This window comes from Sphaeramia orbicularis, chromosome 16, assembly GCF_902148855.1.
Source record: "Sphaeramia orbicularis chromosome 16, fSphaOr1.1, whole genome shotgun sequence".
Lineage (NCBI taxonomy): Eukaryota > Metazoa > Chordata > Actinopteri > Kurtiformes > Apogonidae > Sphaeramia > Sphaeramia orbicularis.
In genome coordinates this window covers 18,880,129-18,896,094 of record NC_043972.1, presented here as the reverse complement: position 1 = coordinate 18,896,094, position 15,966 = coordinate 18,880,129, and the positions used below count along the sequence as shown (strand labels likewise).

The 15,966-nt window shown below is 35.9% G+C and overlaps 2 protein-coding genes across 3 annotated transcripts in view; both read left to right on the top strand.

Moving 5' to 3' along the window:
- The window catches only part of LOC115435701 (oxysterol-binding protein-related protein 10-like), an 89,077-nt gene extending 80,924 nt beyond the window's left edge, over positions 1-8,153 (top strand). For both annotated transcript variants that reach the window (XM_030158293.1, XM_030158292.1), the window contains exons 10-12: positions 1,431-1,613; positions 3,499-3,652; positions 5,294-8,153. In XM_030158293.1, coding sequence (XP_030014153.1) covers positions 1,431-1,613; positions 3,499-3,652; positions 5,294-5,338 — 382 coding nt within the window. In that variant the 3' untranslated portion in view covers positions 5,339-8,153. The remainder of the gene's footprint in view (positions 1-1,430; positions 1,614-3,498; positions 3,653-5,293) is intronic.
- A 2,142-nt stretch (positions 8,154-10,295) lies between these two features.
- Positions 10,296-14,864, top strand: rwdd1 (RWD domain containing 1). The gene is made up of 7 exons (XM_030156971.1): positions 10,296-10,493; positions 11,783-11,848; positions 11,988-12,118; positions 12,899-13,042; positions 13,316-13,448; positions 13,561-13,623; positions 14,360-14,864. The coding sequence occupies exons 1-7, from the start codon at positions 10,421-10,423 to the stop codon at positions 14,470-14,472; spliced, it is 723 nt and encodes a 240-aa protein (XP_030012831.1). The 5' UTR covers positions 10,296-10,420; the 3' UTR covers positions 14,473-14,864.
- Positions 14,865-15,966: the final 1,102 nt, after the last annotated feature.

Genomic DNA, 15,966 nt, shown 5'->3' with positions numbered 1-15,966 from the left:
CAGGCCTAAACAAGTTGAATTAACTTTGAAAGGCAGGAACAGCTGCCATGGGTAAAGGAATGACATTGACATGGTGGCCAAAATGTTAATGCTTTAGCCTGGCAATTTTGTGGAAAACAAAATGGATGCCCATTGCTCCCTCCCATGACCTTTGATTGGATTTAAATCCCATCGCTACTTCACGCAAACCAGTTTTAACTTTGATTGCGCAATTTGCCCCTGCTCACTCATGCATGAAAACCTGGGTCTGTAAATGTGGACAAATATCCACCAATCCCCTACATACCAACATCCATAAAAGAAAATTCCAAAAATTATCAAATTTGGAACTGGGGGTAATTTTTCAAAATGTATAGTTTTATTTATTTATTTTTTATACAACTTGTAGGTCATTTTTGAAGATGAACTATAACCCACTAGTCAAAACACACTTTTTTTTAAAATAATCTTTTTAAAATCAGTGGTTGTCTATTTTAGAATTATGTGTTGACTTTTTCAATCGGCAAAAATCCATTGATTTCGTCAAATAACATGAATAAAAGCCATCAGAGCATCTAAGCCTTTAACAAACCTAAAGAAAATTTTGTTTTTCCAGGTAGGTTGATACAGTTCTGAGTGCTTCACACATCACTAAGAAGCCAATAACAAAATCAAACAAGTGTCAATGGTAAAAGAGTCAAATAAAAACTTAATTAGGAGTCTATGTAAAGAACCTAAATATGTCTATGTAAGATCAGATGTGATTATCGCACCAATAATGACAATCATAACAATCCAGAGACTCTTGATAAAATAATACAAACCTCAAAGAATCTGTAAAGAATTAGCGCATTCATTAGGATAAGAATCTTTGTAATATACATAAACGGACACAACAAACTCTCCTAAAGTGGCAGAAAGGGTAAGTAAACTAAAACCGGTACAGACCTTCGACTATTAAAGGTAAATAAACAGTATAGCACAGACCATGGGAAGATGGATGGTTCAAATTCTGTGTAAGTGAGTTCTATCATAAAGGCCGAATTTGCGCTATTTTGTTTGGATTCATTAGTTAATAAATTAATGTTTTGCAATGTTTAAAAATGAGCAATGAGTGCCCCCTGCTGGTAATATTTAACTGAACAAAGACAATTCAACCTAAAGTATCAGAGCAGCTTCAGTGTTCCTTGTTGTTGGTGTTGATTCTACTGAAGGAATGAATACAGCATGAAAATGAATGTGCAGAAAACCACAAACACCACCAGAAACTGAAAAACATGTTCTTATTGATGTAAAAATAATATGTTAGGGACCAGCCCATCTTGTTATCCAGATATACACTGATGTTGAATGAATGATAGCACAGAGGTATTTGAGATGATCATAGTCATTAAAACACCCACCAGTCTTCTCTGCAAAAAACTAAAAGAAACTATGCTGACTTCTTACAGAGTCACAGCAGAGGTGAAACACAACCAGACAGGAAATATAGTGTGTAAAGCGCAAGGAGAGTGGAACGGGATCCTGGAGTTCACCTACAGCAACGGGGAAACCAAGGTGATCGATACGTCCAAACTTCCAGTTATCAAGAAGAAAATCCGAACTCTAGAGAAGCAGGGCCCGTACGAGTCACGGTGAGTCCATCAAAAACTCTATACCACGGTTTATTAAAACATCAGCAGCAGTTTAGTGGTAACTGTGTTTCATCAGCTTCAGTAAACGTAAGGATGGGAAGCAAGAGAGGATGTCATATGTGTGGGTGACATACAAAAATCATAATACAACCACCAGCAAAGCAAATGCTTGCAGCAAATCATCAACGGAAAGCAACCAAAACAAAAAAGGAAATTTATTCCATTATACCATGAAATACTTAATAGAATTTTAGTGTTATTTAAACATCTGAAAAGGAGTGGGAAGAAGTAAACATACAGTATATTTAATCCCACCCTTCTTCCTTAAATCATGTATTACAACAGGGGTGTCCAGATCCGGTCCTCGGGGGCCGCTATCCTGCATGTTTCAGATGTACCCCTCTTCCAACACACCAGATTCAAATGATAAACTTATGATTAAGCTCTGCAGAAGCCTGATAATGACCTTCAGTTGTGCTGGAAGAGGGAAACATCTAAAACATACAGGATAGTGGTCCTCGAGGACCAGGATTGGACACCCCTGTATTACAACATGTCAACATCCTGACATTACTCTAAACTCAAAGTATTATAGTTAATCACAGCCTCAACTAAAAGATAATCATTCCACCAAAGAAAGAGAAAAAAAGAAAAAAAAAAAAGAATAATAACATACATACCGTACATACAGTACATACATACATAAATCAAATCGGATGTATATAGCGCCAAATCAAAACAAAAGTTATCTCATGACACTTTACATAAACATAGGTACCATGCATACATACATACAAACAGATATGGTACATATATACATACATACATACACACATACATACATATAAACATAGATATGGTACACACATACACACATACATACATATAAACATACATACATACATACATACATACATCAAATCAAATTGTATGTATATAGCGCCAAATCAAAACAAAAGTTATCTCATGACACTTTACATAAACATAGGTACCGTACATACATACATACATATAAACATAGATATGGTACATACATACATACATACATACATACATATGTCACAACGGGGGGAAAAGAGAGAACTCAAATGCTCGGTACTGAAGGGGGAAAAAAATAAGTTTATTTAACAAAATATGAAAACTAGACAACGAAAAAACCTAACACGAACTAAAGCAAAAACAGAGTCCATAAAAACCATACAAAACCTGGGTCAGAGTCCTTGGATAAGATGAGAGAATGTCCGGGTTATGGAATGGAAAGAGGAAAACAATGGACCAGCGCTGCATGGCTGCAAACCTAAGCCTTAAATAGGCTTGAAGGTGATTGGCTGCAGCCACACAGCGCCAGCAGGTGAGTCCGATGATGAGGAGATGAGGAGAGGGAGGAGCTGAGGCCACACAGGTACAGATCATGACAGGGAGGGAGGAACTGAGGGCCACACAGATACAGATCATGACAACATACATATAAACATAGATATGGTACATATATACACACATACATACATATAAACATACATACATACAAACATAGATACGGTACATACATACATACATACATACATACATACATACAATAACCACACCAATATTATTCTTATTATTACTTTTTATTTTTTTCCCCCTCGCTTCTAAAAAAATAAAGAGGAGAAAACCCACTAATATTCAAACATCTTTATACCTTTACTCCTCATGTGTTCATTCATAGTTTAGTTGTCCTCAATACTGATCTACAATGTAAAAATTAATTAAAGTAAAGAAAAAAAACATTGACTGAAAAGGCTTGTCCTAATTTTGCCTGGTACTGTATATATGTAAATGTATGTTTATGCTGCTTCCCCCTTGTATAATGTTTCCTTTTGTTTGCGGTTGTTGTTTGTCTCAGCCGTCTTTGGCAGCATGTAACCGAATCACTGAGGGCAGGAAACATGGATGAGGCCACAGAACATAAACACCGCCTGGAGGAGAAGCAGCGCAGTGAGGGTAAACAGAGAGCCGCCACCAAAACCCCCTGGAAACCCAAGTACTTCATCAAAGAGGTGAGCAGACACATTGAAACTACCGGTGTCCGCCGTCACATCATGAGTCGACAGGTTAATACTTTTCATCCTGTGGAGTTACGGTAATTTTGAATTGACTGCTACGGAATGTTATGTCTGCAAACCTTAAGCCTCTCCAAATTCACCTGCAGATCCACACAGAGGACAGAGCCCAAGGCAAGGTGTGCAGATAAGAGCTGTCTGAGGCCATGGGTTTAATGCAGGATTTCTCAGAGGGAATGATTGTAAAGATTTTCAGATTGTAGCATTTTATCCTGGATTTCAGCTCTTGCAGTTTTAAATAAAACACCTTCCTGCAGTGGTGGGAAAATGTTTTTGGATACTCCATGCATTTGTGATATATTGCTTTAAGAATCACACTTAAGTCATTGACCTCTGCCAAGTATTATTTCATTCTCCTTCTGCACGTGCTCTGTTCCATCAAGGTCAAAACTGGATGTTTCAAAAAGATAATGAAACACACCCAGGATGGTCAGTGCATCTTTTGGTAATTGGATTTTCTTTTCAGAAACAAAATAAAAACTAATGGTTAATTGATTGATTTTAGTTTTGAAATAGAAGAATTCAAATTGAATTTCAAGGGTTTTTCTTTTTTAGTGTCAAAACAGTTAAACCAAATTACAAACAACTGATTGGATTTTGTTTTCTTCTTCTAATAAAAAAGAAAGTTACTACCTGACAGAAATGGAAAAACGGACCAAAAACGCCTGTTTTTTTTTTCATTTTCTGAGACCGGATGTTGTCATTTTCAAGAAAAGAGGACTAATTCCTAGGTCACAAAGATTCTTAAGAACAATGGGTGTGTACAAATCTTCCAGTTTGTATGGAATCTGGAGTTAATAGACATTCGTGGAGGGAGCATGTCTTCGATGTCCAGATTTTGTACGAACTGGAAGATTTGAAAAAACCCATTATTTGTAAGAATCTTTGTGACCTAGGCATTAGTCGTCTTTCCTTGAAAATGACAACATCCGTTCTCAGAAAATGAAAAAAACTGCTGTTTTTGATCAATTTTTCCATTTCTGTCAGGGAGTAACTTACTTTTTTGTTATTAGAAAGAGAAAATGAAAATCAACCAGTTTTTTAAATTTGGTTTACCTGTTTTGACACTGAAAAAGAAAAACGCCTTGAAATTCAATTTTAATTCTTCTATTTTAAAACGAAAATCAATTAACTACTAGTTTTTATTTTGTTTGTGAAAAGAATATCCAATTACCAAAAGATACATGGACCCAGGACACAACATGTTAAAAACTGTCAAGAATTTAGTTTTATTTTTTCTTGTTGACAATAAACAAAAAAAAAAAATTGTATTTGTTTGTGTCTGTCTGACACAGCCACACCCTCTGAAACAAAAAAGATTTTTCTGTAAATGCTTCATGATAATATTTGAGATTGTGTACATTTTTTTTTTACTTTTTTTCCACTATTATACTTTCTCTGTTGTTGTTTTGTAAAAGCTGATCATTTGCGTTTCATCCCTTTTTTTTTTTTTACCCCTTTTGCTCTCGATAAAAAAATCTCACCTAAGACTCCTCTGGTGCCATATGAACTGATTGGCTGATGTGTTTATTCTGAGTTGCTTGCTTATTTTTTTGTTCCTGATGTGTATGTGTTTAGGGAGAAGGCTGGGTGTATCACCGCCCACTGTGGGCAACTCACTGACCAGGAGGGAACTGTCCTCCAGAGGACGACTACGTGATCAGGGACGAGGGCCGGTCGATGAGGAGACATGAAGGGAACGGCAGAGAATCAGAGTGGATGAAATAGAAAAGACTCTGAGATCTGGAACAAGATGGTGCCAAAGACGATCAGAGGAGGACGGATACCGCTCTGTTCGATCAGAAACGATGATGAGAGGATCTTAAATGGATGCAGCCGCTTTTGAGATTACAGAAAGGACTGGGGCAGAAAGAACTGAATATATTTTCTGACTTTTAATTCAGAAAACAACTATAAACAGCGACTGCCCCTGTCAGTTTTAGTTGTTTAAACAATGTACTGAAAAGTGTTGGTCACAACAGTTTTGCACAATTCACCAAACATTAGACTGTAAACAGCACTGCATATATATGAGCAATGTACGTGTGGTTTTTGGTGGCTGGTTATGTTCAGGTGTGTGTTTGTAAGTGCGACTGGATATTATTTAGCCATGAAAAACAACGCCGTTCACTTATTTCATAGCCTCCACAGAGAGCAAAGTAGAATGTGTCATTTGCTGCAGACATTTTAGATATTTCAGTGAAGTTATGGAGCATATGTTATAGCAGAGGTTATGTTAGTTAGACAAAAGGCTCAATATGTATCACATTAAAGTTATAAAAGTGACCTTTCACCGTCACTGTTGCAACTGATCCTTACAGGCTAATAAAACACATTCCATTATAGTATCGCTGAATACATCACTGAGATATTCATTGTTTTGCAATTTAGCGTGACAGATGTTTAACTTTACATTCAACAGAATAAAACACATTTTCTCACTACCTCATGTGATATGTAGCTGTTCAGACAGATTCATTTTGATGTTTCTCCCCCAGCACAATAGAGATGAAGGATATTTAGTCTGCGTACAGTACAAAAAATTAAAACTAAACTTTACTTACACAATATATGATCAGGTAGAATAAAACACAGTGGGCCTCATGCAAGATGTTTTAGTGCTAACAAAGTTGTTCTTAAATGCCACATTCATCTTTTTTGACATATTTTGACAGATACAAACACAATTTGTGAGTCCAGATCTGCTCTAGGATGTAATTAGTTTGCTTTAAGGTTTTTATTAAATGACTGTATATTTCATTACTTTGGAGCAATTGTGTTTGAAAAAACCCACAATTCGTTACATCCGTCATGTTTATTCAGGTCATTTACATATATTTCTAAAAAGTACATGTTGTACTGACTCAGTTTATTCAGATCCTCCACAGAACATAGATGTTTTCCAGGATATGTGGTGTGATGTTTTAAAGAGTAATTTTTCACCAAAACAAAATTCAGTTTATAATCTGTAGAGAGGTAGAGAACATATAGTTAAACCTCCAGTAAGACTTTGATATGTGTCAATATGTCAATCAAAACATAACTATAAAGCATGTTTTCAAAAAAAAAAAAAAAAAATCACTACAATTCAAAGTGTTTTACAAATGATTGATGAAAAAGCAAATTAAGGACAACCAAACAATTAAACAAAAGGAATATTACACAATAAATAGATTTTTAAGCATCCTAGAACTGGAAGAGGATGTGCATTTTCATTTCTGATGTCTTCCTAATTTCTGCCCACTACAACCTTAAACAAAGTCAATATTACAATATTTTTACTACAAATACACCTGATAATATCCGATACCAGAATAATATTGCATCCTTTATCCAAGCAAACCGAAAAGCTACATTAAAGGATTTCAGGGCATTACAAGGAATACGTTGAGACATCAGTGAAGTGGTACCAGTAGGGTATTTTTGTGTAAAGTTAAACTGGTACTTCCAATTAGGATCAAAGAACATTGATTTGTAGTTCAGGGAATAAAAAAAGAGCTTGAAAAATACATTAGCTAAACTTTGAACAAGCCCAAAACATGTTTAGTGGGTCTATTATAGTCTGGAAATACTTTAGCTAACCAGATTAATAGTTCAGACTTGCAACCTGATAAAATAAATACAGGTAACTTCTGTTATCTGGCTTCTCTGTTAAAGGTAAATAACTCTTATGAATTGCTTTTGTGCATTCATGGTCAGCTTTTTGTTGTATATTTTGGCACAATAGTCAGATTCTAATCATCATCCTCTGCCTTGACAGTTGCTCTACCTCTGATTATGCGTCTGAAACCAAAATGGCCGCACAAATTTGATAAATCTAAACTCTGACCACATTTCAGTCCTTATTTAAACTATTTTCACTGAACAGCTGCATTTCACCTAATATAGCACAAGTCTGGTTTAGTACATAAGCTGGTGAGGTGTTTGCCTTTTGTAACTCATAAGCATTATTGTGCACTTTGTAGATAAGCTGTCATTAGGTGTCAGGACACACACAGTGAGGCATTTGTGCTTTCTGTAGGATTACTATTGCGTGGTTCTTGTTGGGGTATCAGCCTAAACATTATTGTTAGTGCTGGGTTAAACACTTTTCTCTGGATCTAAACATGTGAAGTAGCTTAATGTAGTCCTGAATCACAACCATTTAGACCATTTTAATTCCATAAGCATCTCAACTCTAAAACTACTTTCTTTCTTTTGTCTAATGACTAAAGTGATTTAGAAAATCCATTAATCAAAGTCACACTAGAGCATCATTTGGTTTTCACTGATAATCTCCCTTGTGGGCAGAACTGTAGAGTCACCATACATCGTAGCCTCAGTCTGACAAATACATAATCAAACACAAACCTATGCAACCGTAGACTGGGGGGACTGGGAACTGAACAAGCTCTGTATTTGTATTTGTTTAAATTAAAGGTCTCTTATTAATCAACCTTTCATCTGCTGTATTTGTGCAATTTGTCATAATCACAATCAAAAGTGGAAACAGTGGAGAAGGTTGTGGCGCAACTTCTACTTCCAAAGTGCAGGGAACAAGAGAAATATTTAGATTTTTAAAGTAGATCATGTCAAATATGAGCATCTTCTCCTTTACTGACAAATTCATGTTCCTCCCTCTTCTACCCTTTCACATCTTATTTAAAAGCCACTGATTTTATATAATCCGAAGATTCAGATGAAAGCCATAATCTGAAACATGCTGGTGTAATTTTAGAGGTAAACAATGTATGGGTGTTGCTTGAGTTTTTGAATGGACAAATCGGTGTTTGCTTAAGAAATGAGGTTCTACTCACTGCATTAGTAACAGGGTTAAAGAACTTGCTGCAGTTGTAATCACTGTAGAAGTTATCCAGTGGAAAACTATTACACTGGTCTACAATGTTTTGTAAATTACCTGCCTTGGAGATTAAATGTACTAAATTTTTACATACTTCGTAAAAATGAAGGGGAAAACAAGTGATAAAAGTGCCGGTCAGTGCATGTTTTCAATGTATATGAAAATGTGTTATAAGATATATGTATTGGTTTATGTACATTTATATAATACAGGTATAAATGTCAGCCCTGCGATGAACTGGCAACATGTCCAGGGTGTACCCCACCTTCGCCCATAAGTAGCTGGGATAGGCTCCAAGTGACCCCCGAGACCCTAGTGAGGATAAAGCAAGTTCAGAAAATGAATGAATGAATGAATGAATGAATATAAATGTTTCACTTGAAACAAACCTGAAAAGTGAATGTTGTGTAATGTGCAGACAGGGTTTTGTAGGACATCTGGTTGCTCTGAAGTAAAACCTGTTTTTTCATTCATTCTCAGAATTCCACATTTTGACCCAAGACTATATATTGTAAAGTACAATGAACCAGCATTTTTTACTTACTTTTTCCTTTTCCAAGTTTTAAAATTCTATAAAATTATTTATAAGTTTCAAATTTTAATTGTTAAAAATGTGTAATGCAAATGGCTGTACCTGAAAATATTTGTGTTTTTAGCTTACTGGCCAATAGGTCGTAAGCTATTGTCAACATGCAGCGTCCGGCGTCGTCGTCTGTTGTCTGTCGTCGTCTGTCGTCGTCTGTCGTCCCTTACAAAACTTTCAATCGTCTTCTTCTCCGAAACTACAATTCCCATTGACTTCAAACTTGGTGTACAGCTACTTTATGATGATGTCAACAAAAGTTAGTGAAATTATTTGGATCTGGATCTGATTCTGGATTTGGTGCCACTTTGAAAAATTTCCCCATTATAACAGATAAGAAGTGGATCGATGCAATAACTCAGTAAATATAAATGATATCAAGTGTAAATTTCTCCTGTCCAGCCCTGATGGGGGGGATGACCAAAACATAATGGCCGCATGCTGATCAGGATCTTCTTCTGGATCTGGGAATTTACAGAAAATTTAACATGGGCTCTGATGGGGAAAAAATTTCAATTGTCTTCTTCTCCGAAACTACAATTCCGATTGACTTCAAACTTGGTATACAGCTTCTGTATGATGATGTCAACACAATTGCAATTATCTCAATCTGGATCTGATTCTGGATTTGGTGTGACTTTGAAACATTTTCCTATTATAAGAGATAGGAAGTGGATTGATACAATAAATCAGTATCGATGATATCAAATTGGAATTTAAATTTTTTACAGATCTGAACGGAGTATGACCAAAACATTTCTGTAATATAATAAATACACATAACTGGGTGATAATAAATGTCATTTGGATACATTTCCCAAAGCTTTTAATTTGGCCGGTAAGCTACAGGGCCATTGGTCTTTTTTTTTAATTAATGAGGGAAAATCTTTGCAGGCAGTTTTAGCTGCAGTACCAAAAATCACCACTAGGGGCAGAGTCGTACATTTTTACCATGTTGCATCCTTTCTTCTTCTTTGCGTTTTCAGACCCAAATAATAGATAGACGATTATCAGACGATTTTTGTTAGTTACATTAGTTGACGAATACATTACTAGTAATAGTTTTGTCATAGTGTGAGTATAATGTGCCATGGTTTAAACATTTGCATTTATGTTGGGTAGAACTTTGATATAAAACTGTACCGGTTTCAGACCAAAGTATGGATTCACGATGTCATCGATCACCTTTGGGCTAGTGGACCACGCAGCACGCCCAGTGTGTTAGCTAAACTACAGTGGTGATGTTTTTTCTACCTTCTAGATAACCTGCAGCTACTTGAAAATGACAGATTACGCCGAAGAGCAGAGAAATGAGCTGGAGGCGATCGAGTCCATCTATCCGGACTCATTTACAGGTTGGAGCTTTAACACTGAGCTAGCAAGACGGCTAACAAGTGGCTAAGTGAACGGTAGTTAGCTGTCTGGTTTAAGGATAATACGTACATATGCACCTTTAGCCTGGTGCATAAACGTGTAACATACATTTTAAGCCGTTTTTAATGACGTTGTAGTCAATGTCAGAAAATTTACTAAGCTCTAACCTATTACTCCTCGTGTTTGGAGTCTTTTTATCTGCTAAAACCTGAACATATTGTTTAAAAACAAGTGTGAATTCTAATATTTCCCAACCAGAAATCACACCTGAATTCTGTTTGATTAAAATTAACCGATGTCACGTGAAAATGTTGCTTCTAGTTCTGAAATTAAGTGGCTGATTATAGCCAGGATGCCTTAATATGCAGTTTTTTGGCTCAACACAAGAACAAACAATTTTGACATGAGAAATTACAATAGATAGGCATTGGTGGAAGAAATCCTTAGATACCCTACTTAAAGTGCTAATATCACATTGAAAATACTCCACAACATGAAAAGGGTAGCTGTATTATAGTCAAGTAAAAATGAATCTTACTAGCAAGAAGTGAAAGTAGTCACTGTACAGTCAATTGCCCCCGTGTTTTATTGTTATGCCTTATGTTGTTGGGTTCATATTTCCACTGGATTCATGTAGGTGTTGGAGAATCAGCTGTTAGACAGATATGCAGGACTAAAACAACCAGATTTGCCTCTGAGTTAAAGTAGACACTTGAAGCTGCAGAAAATGGAAATAAAAGTTCTTCATCACGTTCCATCACTGCAGAAATGTACAACAAACTAGAGCTGCCTTTCCCAGACTCAGGGTCAGGCCAAAAATAGGTTGCAAATTGAGCAAAATATTGTTTCAACTGGGAGAAATATATTTCCACCAGCGGAAAAATGACATTTCAGTGACAATTCAATATGCATTTATGTATGTTTGAGTCCTGTGAAGACATCAAGACAAAGAATTTGGGAACCCTAGATTTAGAGAATATCACTAATATAACATACACACACTTTATATACATACACTTTATGTCGCACCAACAAAATTAATTTCTGCATACAAATAAGAGCAGAGTCTAGAATAACTCAGCAGAGTGACAGGAATTTGTCCTCCTCATAAAGCCTGATGCTTTTGTGTAGTCAGAGGTTCGATTGTTGTGTATATGTTGCACATTATGGTATTCTACTTCTACATATTATTTGGCATTTGATGGGTGACTGCAAACATTTTTATCAGATAGTGAGAAATGATGTAATAAAGCCAAATGTGTGTTTGCAGTGCTTTCAGATGATCCCACCAGCTTCACCATCACTGTAACATCAGATGCAGGAGAGAACGGTGAAAGTGAGTATAATGACAAGGGAAATCATCCAATTTTCATAAAGAGTAATAAAAAGTTTCCTTCAAAAACAAAATTAGCAGGTGTTGAAATAGAGTATTAAAGCAAACTGTCCGAATGTGCGATGTCTGTTTGTTGTTGCAGCTGTTGAAACAACATTAAAGTTCACATATGTAGAGAAATACCCAGATGAGCCACCACTGTGGGAAATTCACTCCCAGGAAAACCTAGAGGACAGTGATTTGGAGGAGATACTCGCCTTACTGCAGCAACAGGTCGGTCTCTGGCTTACATATACAATCCTATATTTGTTGGTGTACAAAAAATATAACCCCAAATCAGAAACAGTTGAGGCAGTATGAAAAAAATGCACGTAAAACATAAAACAGTTATTTCTAAATTAATTTTTATGTGTATTTTATTGCAGATGGTATCAAGATATTTCATGTTTGGTCAGCAAAATATAAAAAACATAACGAGTGTAGTCTTATATGAAGTTAATGCAGCACACATACTTTAGTTAACTCTGTAAACATATTCAGCGATTTCTATAATGTAGACACAGCAAATGTATAGAATAAAAATAACATTTTTTAATTTACAATGTAAGGATAACGCAGATAGACAAGGTAATCCACAAATTCTGTATGGGTGTAAAGTTACACATATGCTTTTTCAAATTTTCACATTAAACTATATCAGTATTATGTATACAGCATAAACCTTTTAGAAGATGAACTATCTTTTTTTTAGCTTTTTCACATTATTTAGTGGTTTGAGAGACAGTTATATGGCAGTTCCTGTCATTTAGGCCTGTTGTATTCCAAAAACAATTGAAAGGGATTATTTAAGGTTTGTTCTGGTAAAAGAATTTAAAATGGTAGAAAAAGAAAATAGTGTTCCTCAAAGAAGATAGAGGAGGGAATGTGGATATTTCACACCCTGCATTGGAGAACAGAATTAAAAGATTAAAGGAGAGGACAGCTGTTTATCAGCATAGTGTTTCCTCTTTTTGCATGTCTATTCAACATGAGGAATGTGTGTTTCTCCTTTAGGCAGAAGAAAATCTGGGCATGGTGATGATTTTCACTCTGGTCACAGCTGTTCAGGAGAAACTCAATGAGATAGTGGATTTGATGAAAAACAGACAAGAAGAAGAGAAACGGCGGAAAGAGAGGGAAGCAGAGGAAGCAGAAAAGGTGAGGAAAAAGGACATAATAGCACATGTGCAGTGGATCACAGTCGAACTAGTTATAATGACTCACTCAGCTTCTCTGGATGGCTATAAAACAAGAGGACATTTCCTCCACCTTGGTCACAGAATAAATGCTTCACTGAGAGCTCAGCACAGTCATTCACGTCTTAACTTGAAACCCAGACTTTCACTTTTTCAGGATAAACATTAGGTTTTAATGCACAGATCTATTTCTAGATAATAAAATTAAAATATGTGTGTGGTGCGTGATTGACAGGTGGCGTTCCAGGGCACAGTTGTCACCATTGAGAATTTCCTGGCGTGGAAAGCCAATTTTGAGCTTGACATGGCCGAGCTGAGAAGAAAAAAACAGAAAGAGGAGGAGCAGGCGGGAAAACCCAAACTCACCGGTAATCTGTGATCATGTTACTTAAAGGAGGAAGCTATTGATTTTACATCTTTAAGCAAAGAAACATGAGTCACAGGCTGGAAAGTTGACAGTTCTCATGCTTTCCTCACCAGGCAAACAGCTGTTTGAGAGAGACCACAACCTTGACACATCTGACATTCAGTTCCTCGAAGAAGGTAAAGAAGCGTTTTCCGTAGTGTAGGTGTTTTTTTTTTTCCAACCAAAGTTATAAAACCTAAGTTTAGTGATATTTAATAATAGTGATTAATTATTTAATTTAACAGGATAAATCACCTGACCTTGCATTTTGTTTGCAGGTTTGACTCATATTCCAATATTATACCCAAATGAAAAATACATCCCTTTGACCTCCTCTCAGTTAAACAAAAAAAAATTAGCTTTTCAGTTGTTGTCAACTTTATAATTCACATATCATTCTTTATTTGGTCTTAAAAGAAATGCGTAATTTGTTCCAGTCTTGTTTCCCACTCGAACAAACAAAATCTTAAACATAAAAAACTTGTAAATGACATGAGTAACAAAGTAGTAATATAATTCCTGTTGAAAGTTAGTTATTTTGTTGCGTAGCACCCATGATTATGGTGTCATAATTTCAGAATCAGCCCAGTGATGATTCTGCATTTTTACTGAAGTTATTTCTTTTATCCTTTGAACAGTATTAAATTTGTATCTGTAACCTGTTTGTAAAAGGCCAGTGCAGTGAGTTCATTTTAGTTTCTCTATAGAAATACCTTAGCAATAAAATGTTCCAAGCAGTCAGTCCACTAGTGAAATCTGACAAGTTATTAATCTTAATATGGAACATAGATCCCTGTTTTGACACTGGAGGAGGAAAATAATGTGTTATAAACTAATTTTATTCTAATACATCTCTGCTGTGTGTTTTTGCAGGTGGAAACAACGTGGAAGTGGACGAGTCGCTGTTCCAGGACATCGAGGATCTGGACTTAGATGAGGATGACCCAGACTTCGATCCTTTAGAAATGGGCAGTGACGAGGATTAAAACAAGGACTGAGGACTGACAGAGTGATTGGAACCTGCTGCTCTCTGGAATATCAGACACATTGAAGAAGATCAAACAGCTGCATTTATTTTCTAAAAGACTCGGCAGCAGTTGAGAAGTGAATCTTCATTAATACAATATAAACATACAACTCTGAGTTCATTTGTATGCTTGAGCTATTAAATTTACCAGATAAATGTGGAATTCGGCTGTGGTGCTGTGTGGTGTTCGGGATGTGAACGAAGACGCAGGAACAACCTTTGACCAAAAGAGGGCGGTATAATGTGTCACATGGCCAAAATGGAATATGTATGGAGATTCTTAAAAGTATAAACAAAGTCAGTTTATAGACCAAAATGCACCCCAAGCTCCGATTAAAGATGCTGCTCTCATTTCCTTCCTCCTATTTTATTTTTTATAATTTTTAAACCATGCATTGCTTACATCCTTCACTGGCTCTGTTGTATTAGTTCATGGTACATGATCATCACTTGTGTTTCATTGAAACAGAAGCTGGAATGCGTCATCTTTAACGTGTGTCTTGTGAATTCACAAGACAGCATCACTACTGGTTAGAAACTCAAACTAATGCAAGATACATGAACAGTAACACAATCATGGCCAAAGGTTTTTAAATGATGCATTTTGGTGCCTTTTTTTTTTGTCCCCATGTGTTTCTGAGGTACACTGAAGAATCCTTATGAACATTTTACAAGTTTCAAAGACTTATATTGGCAACTAAATTACATTTATGCAAAGATTCACTCCCAAAACTTTTGATCATGACCATTTCATTAAAAGTAGAATTTTAAAATCTGGACAAAAAAAAAAAAAAACAGCCACCCAAAATTTGTCATATGGAAAAATACTTTTTGTGTGTATTTTTCATGAATAACAGTGATGTCAAGAAATCAAACTGGCTATGATCTATTAGAAAATTGTTGAATTAGAATTCTAATCCCAGCCAAAATGATGCCAAATGAAGGGGATAAATGGACAAAAATGTCTGAAGTGACGTGACAGTTTACTGAACAAAAAATAATTAAACTACTTCATTTTTCATATAAATGTGACTAAAGTTGACTGGTGCCGGTTTTTTACTGTGGAAATTCATGCTCTACTTTTCCATAATGCTGATTGTTTTGGGCTGTAGGCCGGGCATAAGCTTGTCAAATTACAAATTAAATGCCTCATTTGAGCTCTAATAACTCCACAAGCTCACATATTTGTGCTGCCTCATTTGGCACAGTGACTTAATGAACATGAAACCCAATAAAACAACAGCTTTTCCAGATCCAGCTCTGCCTTTGGCAAACTACATCCTACTTTTTTCCAACATGAAAGAATCAAATTTAAGCCTCATGAAGTTCTCTGAAACTTCCTACAATAGAATAAATGTCTGTCAGTGAACTTTTTTTTTCATTCAACCTTTATTTAACCTGATAAAACCCACTGAGGTCAGGATCTCTTTCACAAGGGTGGCCTGGCCAAACG

Excerpts from the sequence above, each read along its gene's own strand:
- rwdd1 (XM_030156971.1), top strand. The coding sequence starts at position 10,421 with ATGACAGATTACGCCGAAGAGCAGAGAAATGAGCTGGAGGCGATCGAG. Across the intron at positions 13,043-13,315 it reads AAGCAGAGGAAGCAGAAAAG|GTGGCGTTCCAGGGCACAGT; the intron begins GTGAGGAAAAAG and ends CGTGATTGACAG. Across the intron at positions 13,624-14,359 it reads CATTCAGTTCCTCGAAGAAG|GTGGAAACAACGTGGAAGTG; the intron begins GTAAAGAAGCGT and ends GTGTTTTTGCAG.